Here is a 13,447-nt window from a genome sequence, read left to right on the forward strand (position 1 = left end):
GATACCTGCATGCGAATAGAGGATGGAGCTGCAGTGTTGGCTCCGCTCGCTGCCTGTTGGGCACTTATAATTGCCGCAGCTTTCATTAGCTGGTTGAGGGTATGACAAATTGGGCGGGGCGAAGATTTAGCTCGTTGTGCGCAGGTGAGTGTGGAGGTTGTCGGAAGTAGAAACTTTCGGCATGTCGAAAGCAATCCGAAGCTTGCCGAATATTAGCCAAATGCAGTCGAAGGCAAACAGCAAGTCATCAACGTTGTCAGAAACTGTATCGCTGTGGCTGGGTGCACGATGTTAGGAAAAGCCGTTGGTTTTAACGGGCTAAATTACGCTGCAGGTTTCTTCATCTAGGTATACCTAATGGACGTTGCTACGTGTTGCCTGTCCTATCTGCCCAACGTTTACTGTCCTGTGCACTTGCAGTGGCTATTTTAACTTTTTTAAATAAGTAGTATAACACGAGGCCATACGATTCTTGAAAGTAAAAATAAAATTTATCGCTCTGTGGCGTATTGACTACTTAGCTGCAAACGACTTGGTAATGCGTTATCAGCTGTATTAAGCATCCCCTGAACTTTGTGCACAGTTCACGTTGAACCGCAGACGATTAGATATGCTGCACGTCTTTCGAACGGCTCATCTAAGTAGTGTCGGTTCAATTTTTTTTTTTTAATGAATGTAAGGAGTTCCTCCAGAAAAGCCTAATACACATATCTAAGTGAACGGAAAACCCCGTATAAATCAACTTGTTCTACTTGGTGCAAAACTAGCAACCGACGACACACAGTTTAGTGGGAATGTGTCGCATAATTTTCTGGCGTTCGCCTGTTCCAGCCGTCGTGATCGTTCGTGGTGTCTTGACAGGTACTCGATAACAAAAGTAGGTTAACGATAGAGGATGCTAACTTGCTAAGCTCTTTCAATGCCATGGTATCGGATATCCAACGGTGTCTAATAGATCCTGCATAAAAAAAAAAAGATTAGTAGAATAGTAAAATCAGTATGAACATCTTATCAATTGCTCAATAGTAGCTTATAGAATAAAAGGCGTGCACGCATAATTTGAGCAGCAGCTTGCTTTGCGTATGAGTGTTGCAGGCCAGAAGCTCTTACGGGTTACAAGCGCCGGACGAATGTTTTGCGGACGCATTCTATCTCTTGTCATCTGCATTGCTTGCCGCAGACATGGCGATACGGCCAGAAGGTTAAAAGATGTGTCACACAGACTTATACACGTTAAGGCCAAACTACACATACGCTTACCGGCGCGCGAAAGCTCGCGTCCGCGCGCCTACGCATGCGCAGATGGTGCGGGACAGATATTTAACGCGTCGAAGCGCGGCGCCGAGTATTCTAGGTCACTCTAGCGCCGAGCACGGATATCTTCTCCAGACAAGTATCGGTGCTCTGGCTGCCTCACAAAAATACTAAGTTATGTCTACCACGGCGAAAATAGTGAGCCAAGTGGGCGCGCGCTGGCGCGCGTCTTGTAGGTTCAAATCGCCATTCCTCGCGAGGCGCCTTGCGCGAGCTTTTGAGCCAGCAAGCGTACGTGTAGTTTGGCCTTAATCGCAGAAAAAGAAAACAACTACAATTACTTCATTAAAAAAGTAATTGATTGCAGTGACCAATTACTGGCCCCACGAAAGTAACTGAGCAATTACAAAATTGTAATCGATTACTTTTCCGTTACTTTCCTCCCAACTCTCTCAGTGCGTTTATCTTCACTAACAATTGCTTTAAAAATGTTCGTTGGTCATCTTCACTCATTTGCTTGTGAAGGCACCAGCAGCGACACTGAAAACTCGTTAGGCGTGCGCGCAGGAGGGACGGGTGGCGTTGCAATGTACGAACACCTTGCGCGCAAGCGAGCAACACGACGGGGAAGAGCAGGGAGCGCAGCGCTTCATTGTTGCTGGGGCTCCGGGAAGGCGCTGCCGGTAGGGTCACTAAAAAGCTAAAAAGAAAAATGGTCCGTAGTTGATTTCCTGGCATCAACGTGCGATGTGGCCATCACTATCGTGTCATACCAGCGCCAGTTCAAATCCTCGGCCAATATCCGGCGGAGCGTTAAGATGACAAAACTAACCCGGGTTTGTGCCCGGGTTTGCCTTTCTGAACATCGGCGAGGCTGCCGAGTGCCTCGACAGCCAGGCGCTCTACTGCAATTCCCGCCAAATTAAAGGGCTCGAAGCTCCGTCGCCAGTTGCAGCTTGTCTCGGTCAATAAAGTAACTGGTTGCACTGTAATTGGTTACTGAAAAAAAAAATTGTATTACAGCGAGCGTTACCGAATAAGACAAGTAATCGATAAATTACAAAACTAGAAAAAAATTCAAGTAATAAATTACATGCAGTTCGTTACGTACAAGTGTGAGTAACGTATTACAAATGGTGCACTGGGAAACATAACTATAGAAGCGATAGCGGGAGCTTGCGGTGCGTTTGCTGAAGAAAGAAGGCAACGCACCGTCCGCTGGTCGTCGCCATCATCATCACCAAATATACTTTTCCGAAGAAGTGAGTGATCAGATCCACAGTCGAGAACTACCCTCACTCCTGTTTTTTGTTTTATTTATTTTTAATTTTCTTTTCCCGGTTAGCATTCTTTCGATACTTCAGTCACTTTTCCTCTTTCACGGCGCTCTTCAATCGCTGCGAGCGCACTCCACAGCTTCTTGTCCGACTGATAAATGTTAGAACGCCCGTTCTTCTAGCTGAACGCCTATGCAATCGCGCCGTAGTTCATTCGAAGTCTGGTATGCTGAACCCCAATTCTACAGTGCCAGTGGGGCAAAACTGGCTGCGGTTGGGTGGCCGCGTTTAGTGAACGTTTCTTTGTAGAGTCCGGAGCTGTAGACTCTGTGGTTTGTAGTGTCGATGTGACGCATGTGCGTATTAGTGCGATTAACAATCATAGCCTACATTTCCCTCACTACGGATTGTAAATAAATGTGTATTCTGCTATATGGTCCGTCGCTGCATTACTTGAATGTTAATCGCATTAACGTCGAAAATCATCTTGAGATGGGTTCTGCCTGATTTTTTTTATAAGTCTTTACGGGGTTGTGTTTACGCATGCTCGGCTGAAATCACTGCAAGCTTGTTGCTTATGGCGCATGTAGTGCTTTTGCTGTTGAGTGTGAATAACCTCAACGCGCATGACGCTAAAGTTGTGCGATTACAAGTGTTTGCGATATTAAAAAGCTGTCGCCCCGCCCGGTCGATGTCAACTGTGGTAGCGCAGATCGTTACGCAGAAAAAGCGGTAACGATCGTAAGTGCGCCTCTGTTCAAAAGAGTCCGCGGAGTAGCCGCCGACCACGCTCCGACCAACGCGCAGCTGATTCGTTCGCCAGCTTTGAGAGTCCGGTCACAAGACTGCAAGATAAAGTAGCGAGCAACTGCGTGAACTGAGTCGCATTTTGACCAAAGCTACCGTTTGCTACTGTCGTTATGCAGCCAAAACGCTCGCGCGACCTTCAGCTTTGATCTGTGGCTTTCCCTCAAGATGTATCTGTGTGCAGTGAAGCACGCTTTCCGTCACGAAGAGCGTTTTTCTGTAGCCAGGCAGCGCAACCGATTTAGTCAACAAAAATGGATACAGCGTTTGATAGATAGCAGCAACAAGTGACATCGGTATAACAATCACCAAGTGTAGGCCAATTAACAGGATACAGGACAGAGCCTACAGCTGCTGTACACGCTGTAAAGAGCACTAACACGACAGCACCGGAGTCTGAACGCTGTCGGGTGCTTGACGCACAGCCCGACAATCACTTTAACCAATAAACTGGGTTAACCATGGCACCAACAAAGTAAAGAAGAAAAATTGAGGGCATGCATGCCCGGTTATGAAACCACACACGGATTCTGTCTTGCACGGTGATTGATTCGTACACACTGTTTACAAATAGATGTGACGCCTCGATGTGCCTTGGTGACACGGCTGTGACTTCCTACACCGCCAGATCATGCAACTTACGTCTACTGGGTGGTACGGAGAACGAGTGTTAGCTAAAGATAATCGTGTGGTACACACTCGCCAAGCAATTCCACATTGTTGTATATAAGCCGACGCATTTTTTTTTTTCAGCGCTGCTAAAGCTTCTTTCCTCTTTAATGCCGCGACCCCCAATAGCAAAATCTGGGCACCATCTTGTTCCTTTTCTTCGCTTTCTTTTTTTTTCCGCGTAGATGACTCACAGGAGACAAGGAAGAATAGGAGCACGGCTTAAGCAGAAGCACGACTAAGACGCCTCGCGGAAGGAAGGAAGACAGGGGGCGGGGGTGGTTTCGCACTTGGCGGCTGAAATATATTGCCGTCCGATAAAGACGGGAGCCCTGCCTTCGGCGGAGAAGGTGGGCGCATTTGCATAACCCAGGCGTCTCCTTCCTTGGCAGCGGGAACACACGCCGGATTCCTGGCTCACAGCAGCGGAGGCACATTAATCCCGCGGATACGCGCGGCGCGCTTGCCTCGGCCGCGAGAGAAGATGAACGGCCATCGGGTGGGACGCGCGCTATCTCTATCGATTCTGCCAGGGGCGCAGGCGGAGCCTTCGGCAGATAGGAAGCACGCGGCGAACCGGCAGGCCGTCATGCAAGCAAGCGTGCGCTTGCTCGCGCCTATTACGCTGCATCGCCTCCAATTACCAATCTTAGCCCATTAAACTCCACAGAGATCAGTCCCGCGGCGCTCGCACGCCGAAGACGCGAGCCCGCGGCCTGCCCAAGGTAAACAAGCCTGGGCCGCCGCCCGGAGCTCGTACGGGCCGCCCCGCACGGGTGCGAAATAACAAACGCCCGTCTTTCTCTCTCGGAGCGGACGGCCGCTTGAAGCGCAAAATTCTTCCTACATATTCCAGGTATCGGCCCAAGCGTGGCAGCGGCGGCGGCTAGGAGTAATTACTTTTGCGCGATGCCTGGCGTTGGGTGAAACGCTCGCGGCGTCTGTATACGCGCGTGAGCTCGCGAGCTCGCGCGTAACGCCATTGGATGATGCGAGGCAACATGGCGCCGCATGCTGCCTCCTCGTGGAAGGGAAAATAAGGTGTATGCGTGCGCGAATGTTTGCACGGGAAGGAGGGGGAGAGAGAGGCTGGGAAATAAAAGGCAGTAAAGGTAGAGTATTAGGGAATGGGGGAGAAGAAAGGTGTTGCCGTAGTGCGAGATACTGATAAGCGGCCCATAAAGGTGAGCCCGTGGGCTCGAGCACCGCAGTGCGCGCGGCAGGGCAGTTTGGCTGCACGTTAGGAACACTTCGAGTTTGGGGCTACAACACTGCGTGAACTCTCGACCTGCTGCGAGCCACTCCCATATCAATCAGCCAGCTGCTCGCCTGAGGTGAGTTTTCGAACTGCGACGTTCAGCTTCGACCACCTGTCACTGCACAGCCGAACTTAATAGCCTCGCTACGAGAAAAGGAAGCGAGTCTGCGTTCTTATTATAAATGTTTCTCCTGACTTTGTGTGCCGAGAAGGGACATATGGGATACAGAAAGAAAGGAACGTCTACAATATGTATCTAATACGGACGTCACACTGCTCACTTTTGATCGCGATCAAGCCCGATCCGGATCGAATTTCTCGGTCGTGATTGGCTCCTTTGCGCAAGCTCCGCGAGGGTGCCAGTCACAGTCGAGAATCGGGACAGTCGATCTGGACCGGCTTGATCGCGATCAAAAGGGGTCGTGTGACACCGGTATTATTGTCTACCGATTTCTTCGTCCGTTCGGTCGTTTTACGGTACAGAAAGTTATGGAGCACCAAATATCTCGAACCTGTGTGTGCCTTTGCTCTGCTTTATTATTTTTTATTCTCTCTTTTTAAAAAGTGCACGGTGTCAGTGGGTTTGACGTATGTACCTTGAGTGACGTGAATATGATCGGCTAGAGCGTCGACAAATTGGCATATCCCAACTAAAAGTCTGGCCTCAGCCAATGGTGATTTGCACTTCCCCGAAATTTATGGTCCACAGAGCGGAAAAAGAAGTTGAACACGTGTGCTAATTTTACTCCGTACCCGTAAAAAATTACTGCCCGAGATGGTTCTAGTATAGGCCCGTTGTCCTCCAAGTGGCCCCCGAAGATCGCTTCACTCTGTACCCGGCTTGACGATTTCTTGCCCCGTGTGGTAATCACACAAAGGTAGAGTTGATAAATGATTTGGAGAATTCTGGCTTTCCCTCTTCAGAACGTCGGCACATTCTGGAGTGAAATCGGTATAAAGTACCGTTAATTTGTCTGAGCGACGGCTCGTAGATTGTTCGTGGTGTGCAGAGTGAATAACAAAAGTTAATAAAATGTCTTTGAAATATTTTGTATTGCCCGATTTCCTTCTCACTCACAAATGCGCGAGAAAAAGAAATGTACGTGAGACCGACATACGCCTTTCCACGCAAACCTCGCAGCTCATAGCCGTAATGAGAGCCGGAAAGTTGTTATCGCGCGTAATTTGAGTATGCAGAGCGGCAGAAGGAGCTCTTAATGTTGACTTCATGCGACAGCAACAATCCGCAGAAAGCGTATGCTGTTGAACCCGGATATATCAAACCCACATATAACGAATTATTGTGTATATTTGGAAGAGCTGTAAGGTCTCCTTAAAAACGTCTGCATAATTTTTCTTTATTTTATATATCGAATTACCCATATATCAAACTTTCCTGTGATCCCCTTCAGATTCGATATATCCGGTTTGGACTGTATTTTCGCTTCACGACGTGGACAATTGGTAACGCGGACGATCGTGCGATAATGGCAAGCAGTCGATACTTATAAGACGTCCCCGCTACCTCCTCCACAACAGCCAAGGAGACAACGTGCGACATGCGCCGGTGTCCGGCCTCGTCCAGCTCGAGCGCGCGCGGCGGTGTCCCGTCGCCGTGCCCGTGCGACTCGTCCTCACCGCGTCTGTCCAAGTTCCGCCAGCGCCGCCACAAGGCCAACGCGCGCGAGCGACAGCGCATGCACGGCTTGAACGCGGCGCTGGACACGCTCAGGCGTCGCGTGCCCATCAACCACCAGGAGCCCGGCAGCGGGGTGCCCCGCCTCTCCAAGATCGAGACCCTGCGGCTGGCCAAGAACTACATCGGCGCCCTGGCCGAGACGCTGCGCCAGGGCAGCCCCATGGAAGCCACCGTGTTCGCCCGCCACCTGGCCAGGGGACTCTCGCAGGTCGGCACCTTTTTTTCGTTGGCATAAGTGCACGCGAAAGCCTGCACGCAAATCTCCGTAGGGTTTTGGGCTGAATGTTCCTGGACAAAGCTTTGCTGCTGAGAACGTTATGTGTAGTGTTGTTTCCTAATGTCTGCTCTGTATATTAGGTTCTACACTAATTATGAACCAACTATATACAGTCGAACTGGATATATTGAATCTGAAGGGGATCACAAAAAAGTTCGATATATATATATATATATATATATATATCAAAATTTTATACAAAGATATTCAAGGAGATTTCACTACTGTTCGTTATACAAAATAATTCGTTATATGAGGGATCGATATATCCGGGTTCGACTAGCTGAAATGAAATCGTTCTTGGCTGTAGACGTCCTTTGCAGATGCTTGCAGTTGCATATCGCTGCCAACGCGTCGCCAGCCAGCTGCGGTAAATGCGCGCAGCACTTTCCTACCCGTTCTAGGCTTCGTAACCACCGAGCAGAAAAAATAAAGCTGCCTACGCTACAGAATACTACTGCCACCCGCAGAAGTGTTTTCATTAGAAAGAACGGCAAGTGCTTATCAGGCACGTATCTGTATGTGCTATTGGCGTAACAGAGCCAATATGAAGGATTGGATATGTATGAAAGGCACGGACAGTTTTAAGAGGTGGCCTGATTTTGTATGTCTGGTAATTACTAAAACAATTTGTTTAGCGGAACGGCCCCGTATACGCAAGGCAGCGAAAAATGCCACGGGCGAACAGCGGTGGCAAGGTCACTGCGATGCAGCTGCTGTGATGTTTTGCAGACATACTCTGTGTGAGCACCTTCGCTAGCAGGCGCAAATATACGGTGTTGGAGGAGGAGCAGGAGGAAATAACATTTATTAGTCCTATAAGAAGTAAAACCCCAGTCCAGGCCTCCTTGGTAGGAGCAGGCCTTCTGGCCCAGCATATTCTTGACGTGTTGCACCAGAAGCGGCCACCATGCTTTCTCGAACTTTCTTGCGGGGACTGCATGACCCGCTCCTCTCAGCTGGCAGGACGCTTGTACGGTGGTAACATTGAAAGCATTATGTTTTCGAAAGTGGAGGTCGCCGGACTCTCCCACTGTCTGCAAATTAAGACCGTGTGCAGCGAACGACATCGCGGCGTGATCTTATAATGGGCCAGCCGAAGCGTGACGCGCGCCGCTGTGACTATCGTTACATTTAACAAACCTTCCCTGTAAATCGATTTGCACCCTTAATATAGCTCACACGGTCACACCCTTACACAATTTACGGGTGTAAGGGTGTGAGTTATAAACCGATTTGCACCCTTAAGGACCTTTAGGGCTGTAAATCGGTGCAGAAGTGTTGAGTGCTCTGTCGAATATTATTATTATCATCATCATCATCATCATCATCATCATCATCATCCTTTATTTATGTCCACTGCAGGACGAAGGCCTCTCCCTGCGATCGCCAATTACCACTGTCTTGCACTAGCTAATTCCAACTTGCACCCACTTTTCGACCTTTTACGCTGAAATCAATTTTTTGACAAGATCGAGCTATAATTAAATTTCAAACTGGTGGTTGTGTGGTCCAATGCTTTTCAGAAGGCCGATGATCAACTGGACGTACAACGGTGACACGATGGCTAGTTAAGAAGCCTACAAATTAAGGCACGCCACTCAACATACCAGTGACCAAACTCTGAATTAAATCACAACTACGCAGATAGATGCACAAAAAAATTGGCGGAATACTGACTTGCACATGGAGAGGGAACACACATCAATAGATGAGAAACATTTCCCTCGTGCCACCGCACTTCCCTACGAAACAGTACACAAGCCGTGCAGTCACCGGACACTGTATATTTCCCAACTACCTCTTAAGATCCAACAAAACTGACCACAATTCTTGAAAATGCGGAAAACCTGCACAAAATATCGATCGCCAGCTCATAAACTGCCCCCTAACCAGAAAGAACAAACTACTCGTGACACGCAAATTGTCGTTGCACTTGAGCGTTGTAATTGAGCGTTGTACTTCCTCCTGGTAATGATGCCGGTGAGCAGGATTGTTCCAGGCCGAACACCCTACTGCTGTCACTGTGTCCAACAAGGTGTACAGTAATAGTAAAGTCAATGGACAGGTTCGTTGAGAACTATGAAAGGGTGCATGCGACTTTGCAGGAACTGGTACAAGTTCAAAGCTCTCTCAGTGGAACCAGCGAGACAGCCATAAAAGGACATTAGAAAGTGTTAAGGAAGTTCGAAACTTTATTGGGCATCGACCTTTCTATAGCCCTGTTTGGGCCATGCGAGGAATTAGCTAGGATGCTCCAACGCCCAGCTTACCGCGCTGCAGGAGCAAGAGAAGCAGCAGATGCTCTTTGTGACCGCTTGTCAAGGTTACGGTCTGACGCCTCATTTGACGTCCTAGGGCAGCGGACGAACTCAAGAGCAACAGAGTTAGGTCTATAGGAACCCCGCATGCCCAGAGTTTTGCAGCCGCCCAGAAGGCTTCGATTCACATACAAGCCTGAGGAGCCTGCAGCGCTTGACGGCAAGTCGTCACAGAGAAAACAGTTTTTTTGCCGCTATCGATGGTATTACCAGCGAGATCCAACGGCGATTTGGACAGCTTGGCATGGAGCAGCTGATTAGCCTCGAGCACATTTTGACTTACGCTGCTGAAGGTCGCAGCTTCGCGGCAAACGACCTAAATTAGCTTTTAGGAGCACACGCTGCAGATTTTTACATCAGCATGCTTTCAGCGCAACTCGTGCTTCTCCCAACGCTCCTGCGTGACGAGGGCCCGGCCGCAAGTGAACACATTTCACAAATTCAGCAGGGGAAGTCTGCAGATATGCGTAAGATGATTGACTAGGTTGTCCGGTATCTGCAACTCGTGTTTTCTGTGCCTGCTTCAGCTGCTTCAAGAGAGCAATCTTTCAGTAGTGCTCTGAGGCGAGTAAAAACATTTTTGCGCAATCGAATGATGCAGAGGAGGCTGACACACTTTCTCCTCCTCCATGTGCACAAGAAGAGAGCTGCGGAACTGCACTTGGATGCCGTTATGAAAGAGTTCGTGTCTAGAACGGCAGAACGAACAGCGACCTTCGGCCTCATTTGACAACCTCTCCGGCCCAACGCCCTCTTGTCATTCCAGCCATGAAGCTCGTCAATCTGCGATAATAGCCTTTTGTACATTTGTGTGTACTTTTGTCAGTTCACATTTGCTTCAGTTCGGGAGTGAATGCAGAAATATTAAAAATGGTTTTTCGCAGCTTTCGAACCCCTGTTGCCGTTTTGCGCAGGTTTTCAGTACTTCTGAAATTTCAACCATTTTTAAAGTGTATACCAATGCAGAATGAGCGAGGATGCAAATATGTAAACTTTAATACGGCTAAAATGAAATAAACATTAATGATTGATGTCAATAAAATTATACTAATTAATAAAATAATAAAATGTAATGTAAATAAATAAGAATTCACAAATATTGAGAAAAAAATAAATAATAAACACAACATACAAAGACGACAATACTTGCTGTTGGCTGTTGTCAGAAGTCGGCTGAGATAAATTCGGCCGATTCTCATCCTATTGTGCGCTTATTGCCTATAGGAGCGCGTGATCAGATAACCGTAGCGGCTTGAATCTGGCCTCGCAAATTTGGCTTCACTTCGTCGAAGTCGGCCTTCCTCACTCTGGCATTCACGGACTTTCCCACTCCAGTTTTTACCTCACCCTCACCAAACTCTGTGAGGGAGAGGTAAGATGAGGATGAGGATAACCTCGCACGAGGGTGCCCATGTCTGGTTATAGCTCAAGGCCTTTGCTGTATATTCAGTGCGGACATCACGGATGGTTCTTCTATAGTGTAAACGAGCTGCAAGAGATGATGGTAATTTCGCAAGTGTCCTCAATCAGGCAGAACGCTTCATGAGGAGCGCCTGTACGATGAGGCGCGTGTTTGCTGTTTAGTCATGCCTTCGACGCTCGCGCATGCTTATTCTCTGCAGGCCACGGTCAACCTGATTGCCGGCCAGCTGCGGCTGAGTCCGCGCGCGATCGCTGTCCCGGACAACGGCGGCTGCGCCGCGCCGTCCCCGGCGCCGCACTGGGTCGCCACATTAGGGAAGACGCCCCCGCAACCGTCGTCGCCCGCCATCGCGGACGCCTACGAGAGGCCACCCCGGACGCCGGACGCCGCCGCTCTGGTTCAACGGCCACGGCCCTTGGCGCCGTCGTCGTATCCGGGGGCGGCTCCCTAGGCCGCTTCTTGACGGCGGCGTCGCGTTATACTCGGGCTTGCTCTGCTGCCTGCGGTAATTCTAGTCTCGAGTGCACTTCATTTCATTTAATTTATTTTCACCTTAAAAGCGCCGAGGCATTACATAAGGGCGGGCTTCGATCCTTGCGACAATGTCAGAACAGATGAACAGAACAGAAAAAAAAAAAAAAAAAAAAACAAGCCAGACAATCGTGAAAAAGGGGAAACATTGTGTTGGAGTAAGCTCTAACGCGCAGAACTAAGAAAAGGAAATGTGGAGCGCGAGACGATTTTTTCTGCAGCATTTAGTTTCTTCCAAATCGAGAAAGCGCTCTCAAAATCTCACCCTTCCGAAGTCGTATACACTCAGACCTTAGCTCCAGCAGTTTGGCGTCCCCGTTGGATCAGATGTTGGGTCCTGAATCTAGTGCTCGCTCATCTACAATTGAGGAACCGAACTAGGGGTTGTTAGAAATATATGCTCTTTCTTCGCTCTTTCTACATTTCCGTTGGAAACGCTGTTTATTCACGCGTGCTCTTTGCCTGGCATAGGTGTTGATGCACATGACTGAAGAACGGAGACAAGGAAAATGCAGTGTGCTCTTTAATTTTCTGAAGAATAATTCTTAGAGGAGAGTGTAATTACGCATCAATTTTCTACCAGTCAATGCAAACTACCTTTTCTTTCACGTAATCCGGAAGAAATCCAATTCAGAGCAGAAGCGTAACATGTGCAGACGACATACGTACCTATAAGAACAATGCACTACTTCAGTGTTCCCGCTGAAACTGTTGCTCTAATTGCGATAGGGCCTGGACACGTAATGTTCAATGACTGTATAGTCAGCCACGCACACACGTTGCGAATCAGTATTTCTTTCCCTAGCAAAGATTAAATACAGCAGCTTCCTTTCACTCCGCTGAAGGAAAGAAATATCGCTTTGAAAGTTATGTGTGCATATTTACGTCAGGTCTCTGATGAGATGATTAATGCTGCTACGTCCTTACTGTGCAAAAGTATTGTGTGCAAAAGTATCAGGTTTCTCTTTCATTATGATGCAGTGAATTTTAGGATCATATCACGCCAACGTTCCATGCAGCGTTGCTTTTTGACAAGGTTCATCGTCATTAATGTGGTATCGGTGTTACTTTTCTTTCTTCTGTTGCGCTGGGTAACTGCACTGCATGGCCAGAAAAAGTAACATCAAGATATCCCTTTAAGGAATTTCTTTCTTGAAGGCAACATTTTCCAAACAATCATGTTTGATGCTTTCATGTCGGAATAATTGCGCGAGGCTTGTAAATATAATCATAAGCAATGTTTTTGGGTTCATTGTTATTGACGACAGTCAACTTGTGCACGCGTGCAATTTACTATTACATATTGTTTCGCTTGTTAGGACACTGTTAGAACATTATGCCAAACTGATTCTGCGCATCGTGCAGATCACCTTTGTTATTGCCTTGTACGTCACCAAGTTGTCAGTGACATTTTTTTTTCTGTGCGTAAACCCCGGAACTAAGTTGCGAATAAAGTCTGCTGAAACTGATCGTGACTAAATACCGAAGTTTCTTGCTGAAAGTTTTTGCAGCCTCACAAGTATTTTATATCGCCCACAGCTTGTGCCTTTAGGGAAACGACAACCTAAAGATGTCAGACTATTTTAATTATGACGTTAATATTGAAGAGTGAAGAGCCTCTCTATTGATGAACAATTCCTCCTGTCGTCCCCTGACGTCACTATATATATATATATATATATATATATATATTCTAATGAAAAAGAGGAGAACAGCCCAGGGCGCAAGCACGATCGGCAACGCAGTGCGCGAGAGTCCGCGACCTGAATCAGTGATATTCGCTGTGGATCTTTTTGGGTCTACGGCCCTGGGCCCACATCCAATAAACATATTTTCAAGTGGTGGAGGTGCTGGAGTCTCCACAACGCCTGCACCATGGAACTCCGCTCCCGCACACTACAATTAAACATGTCAGCCGATGCGGCCGCATG

General features: G+C 48.1%; 1 protein-coding gene across 1 annotated transcript; it reads left to right on the forward strand.

The window, feature by feature from the left end:
* The first annotated feature begins 5,224 nt into the window (after positions 1–5,224).
* LOC119442334 (neurogenic differentiation factor 1) lies at positions 5,225–11,636 on the forward strand. Its single transcript, XM_037707176.2, has 3 exons — positions 5,225–5,341; positions 6,805–7,172; positions 11,185–11,636. Exons 2-3 carry the CDS (start codon positions 6,825–6,827, stop codon positions 11,434–11,436), a joined length of 600 nt encoding a protein of 199 aa, XP_037563104.1. The 5' UTR covers positions 5,225–5,341; positions 6,805–6,824; the 3' UTR covers positions 11,437–11,636.
* Positions 11,637–13,447: the final 1,811 nt, after the last annotated feature.

The sequence above is a fragment of the Dermacentor silvarum genome, chromosome 2, assembly GCF_013339745.2.
Source record: "Dermacentor silvarum isolate Dsil-2018 chromosome 2, BIME_Dsil_1.4, whole genome shotgun sequence".
Classification (NCBI taxonomy): domain Eukaryota; kingdom Metazoa; phylum Arthropoda; class Arachnida; order Ixodida; family Ixodidae; genus Dermacentor; species Dermacentor silvarum.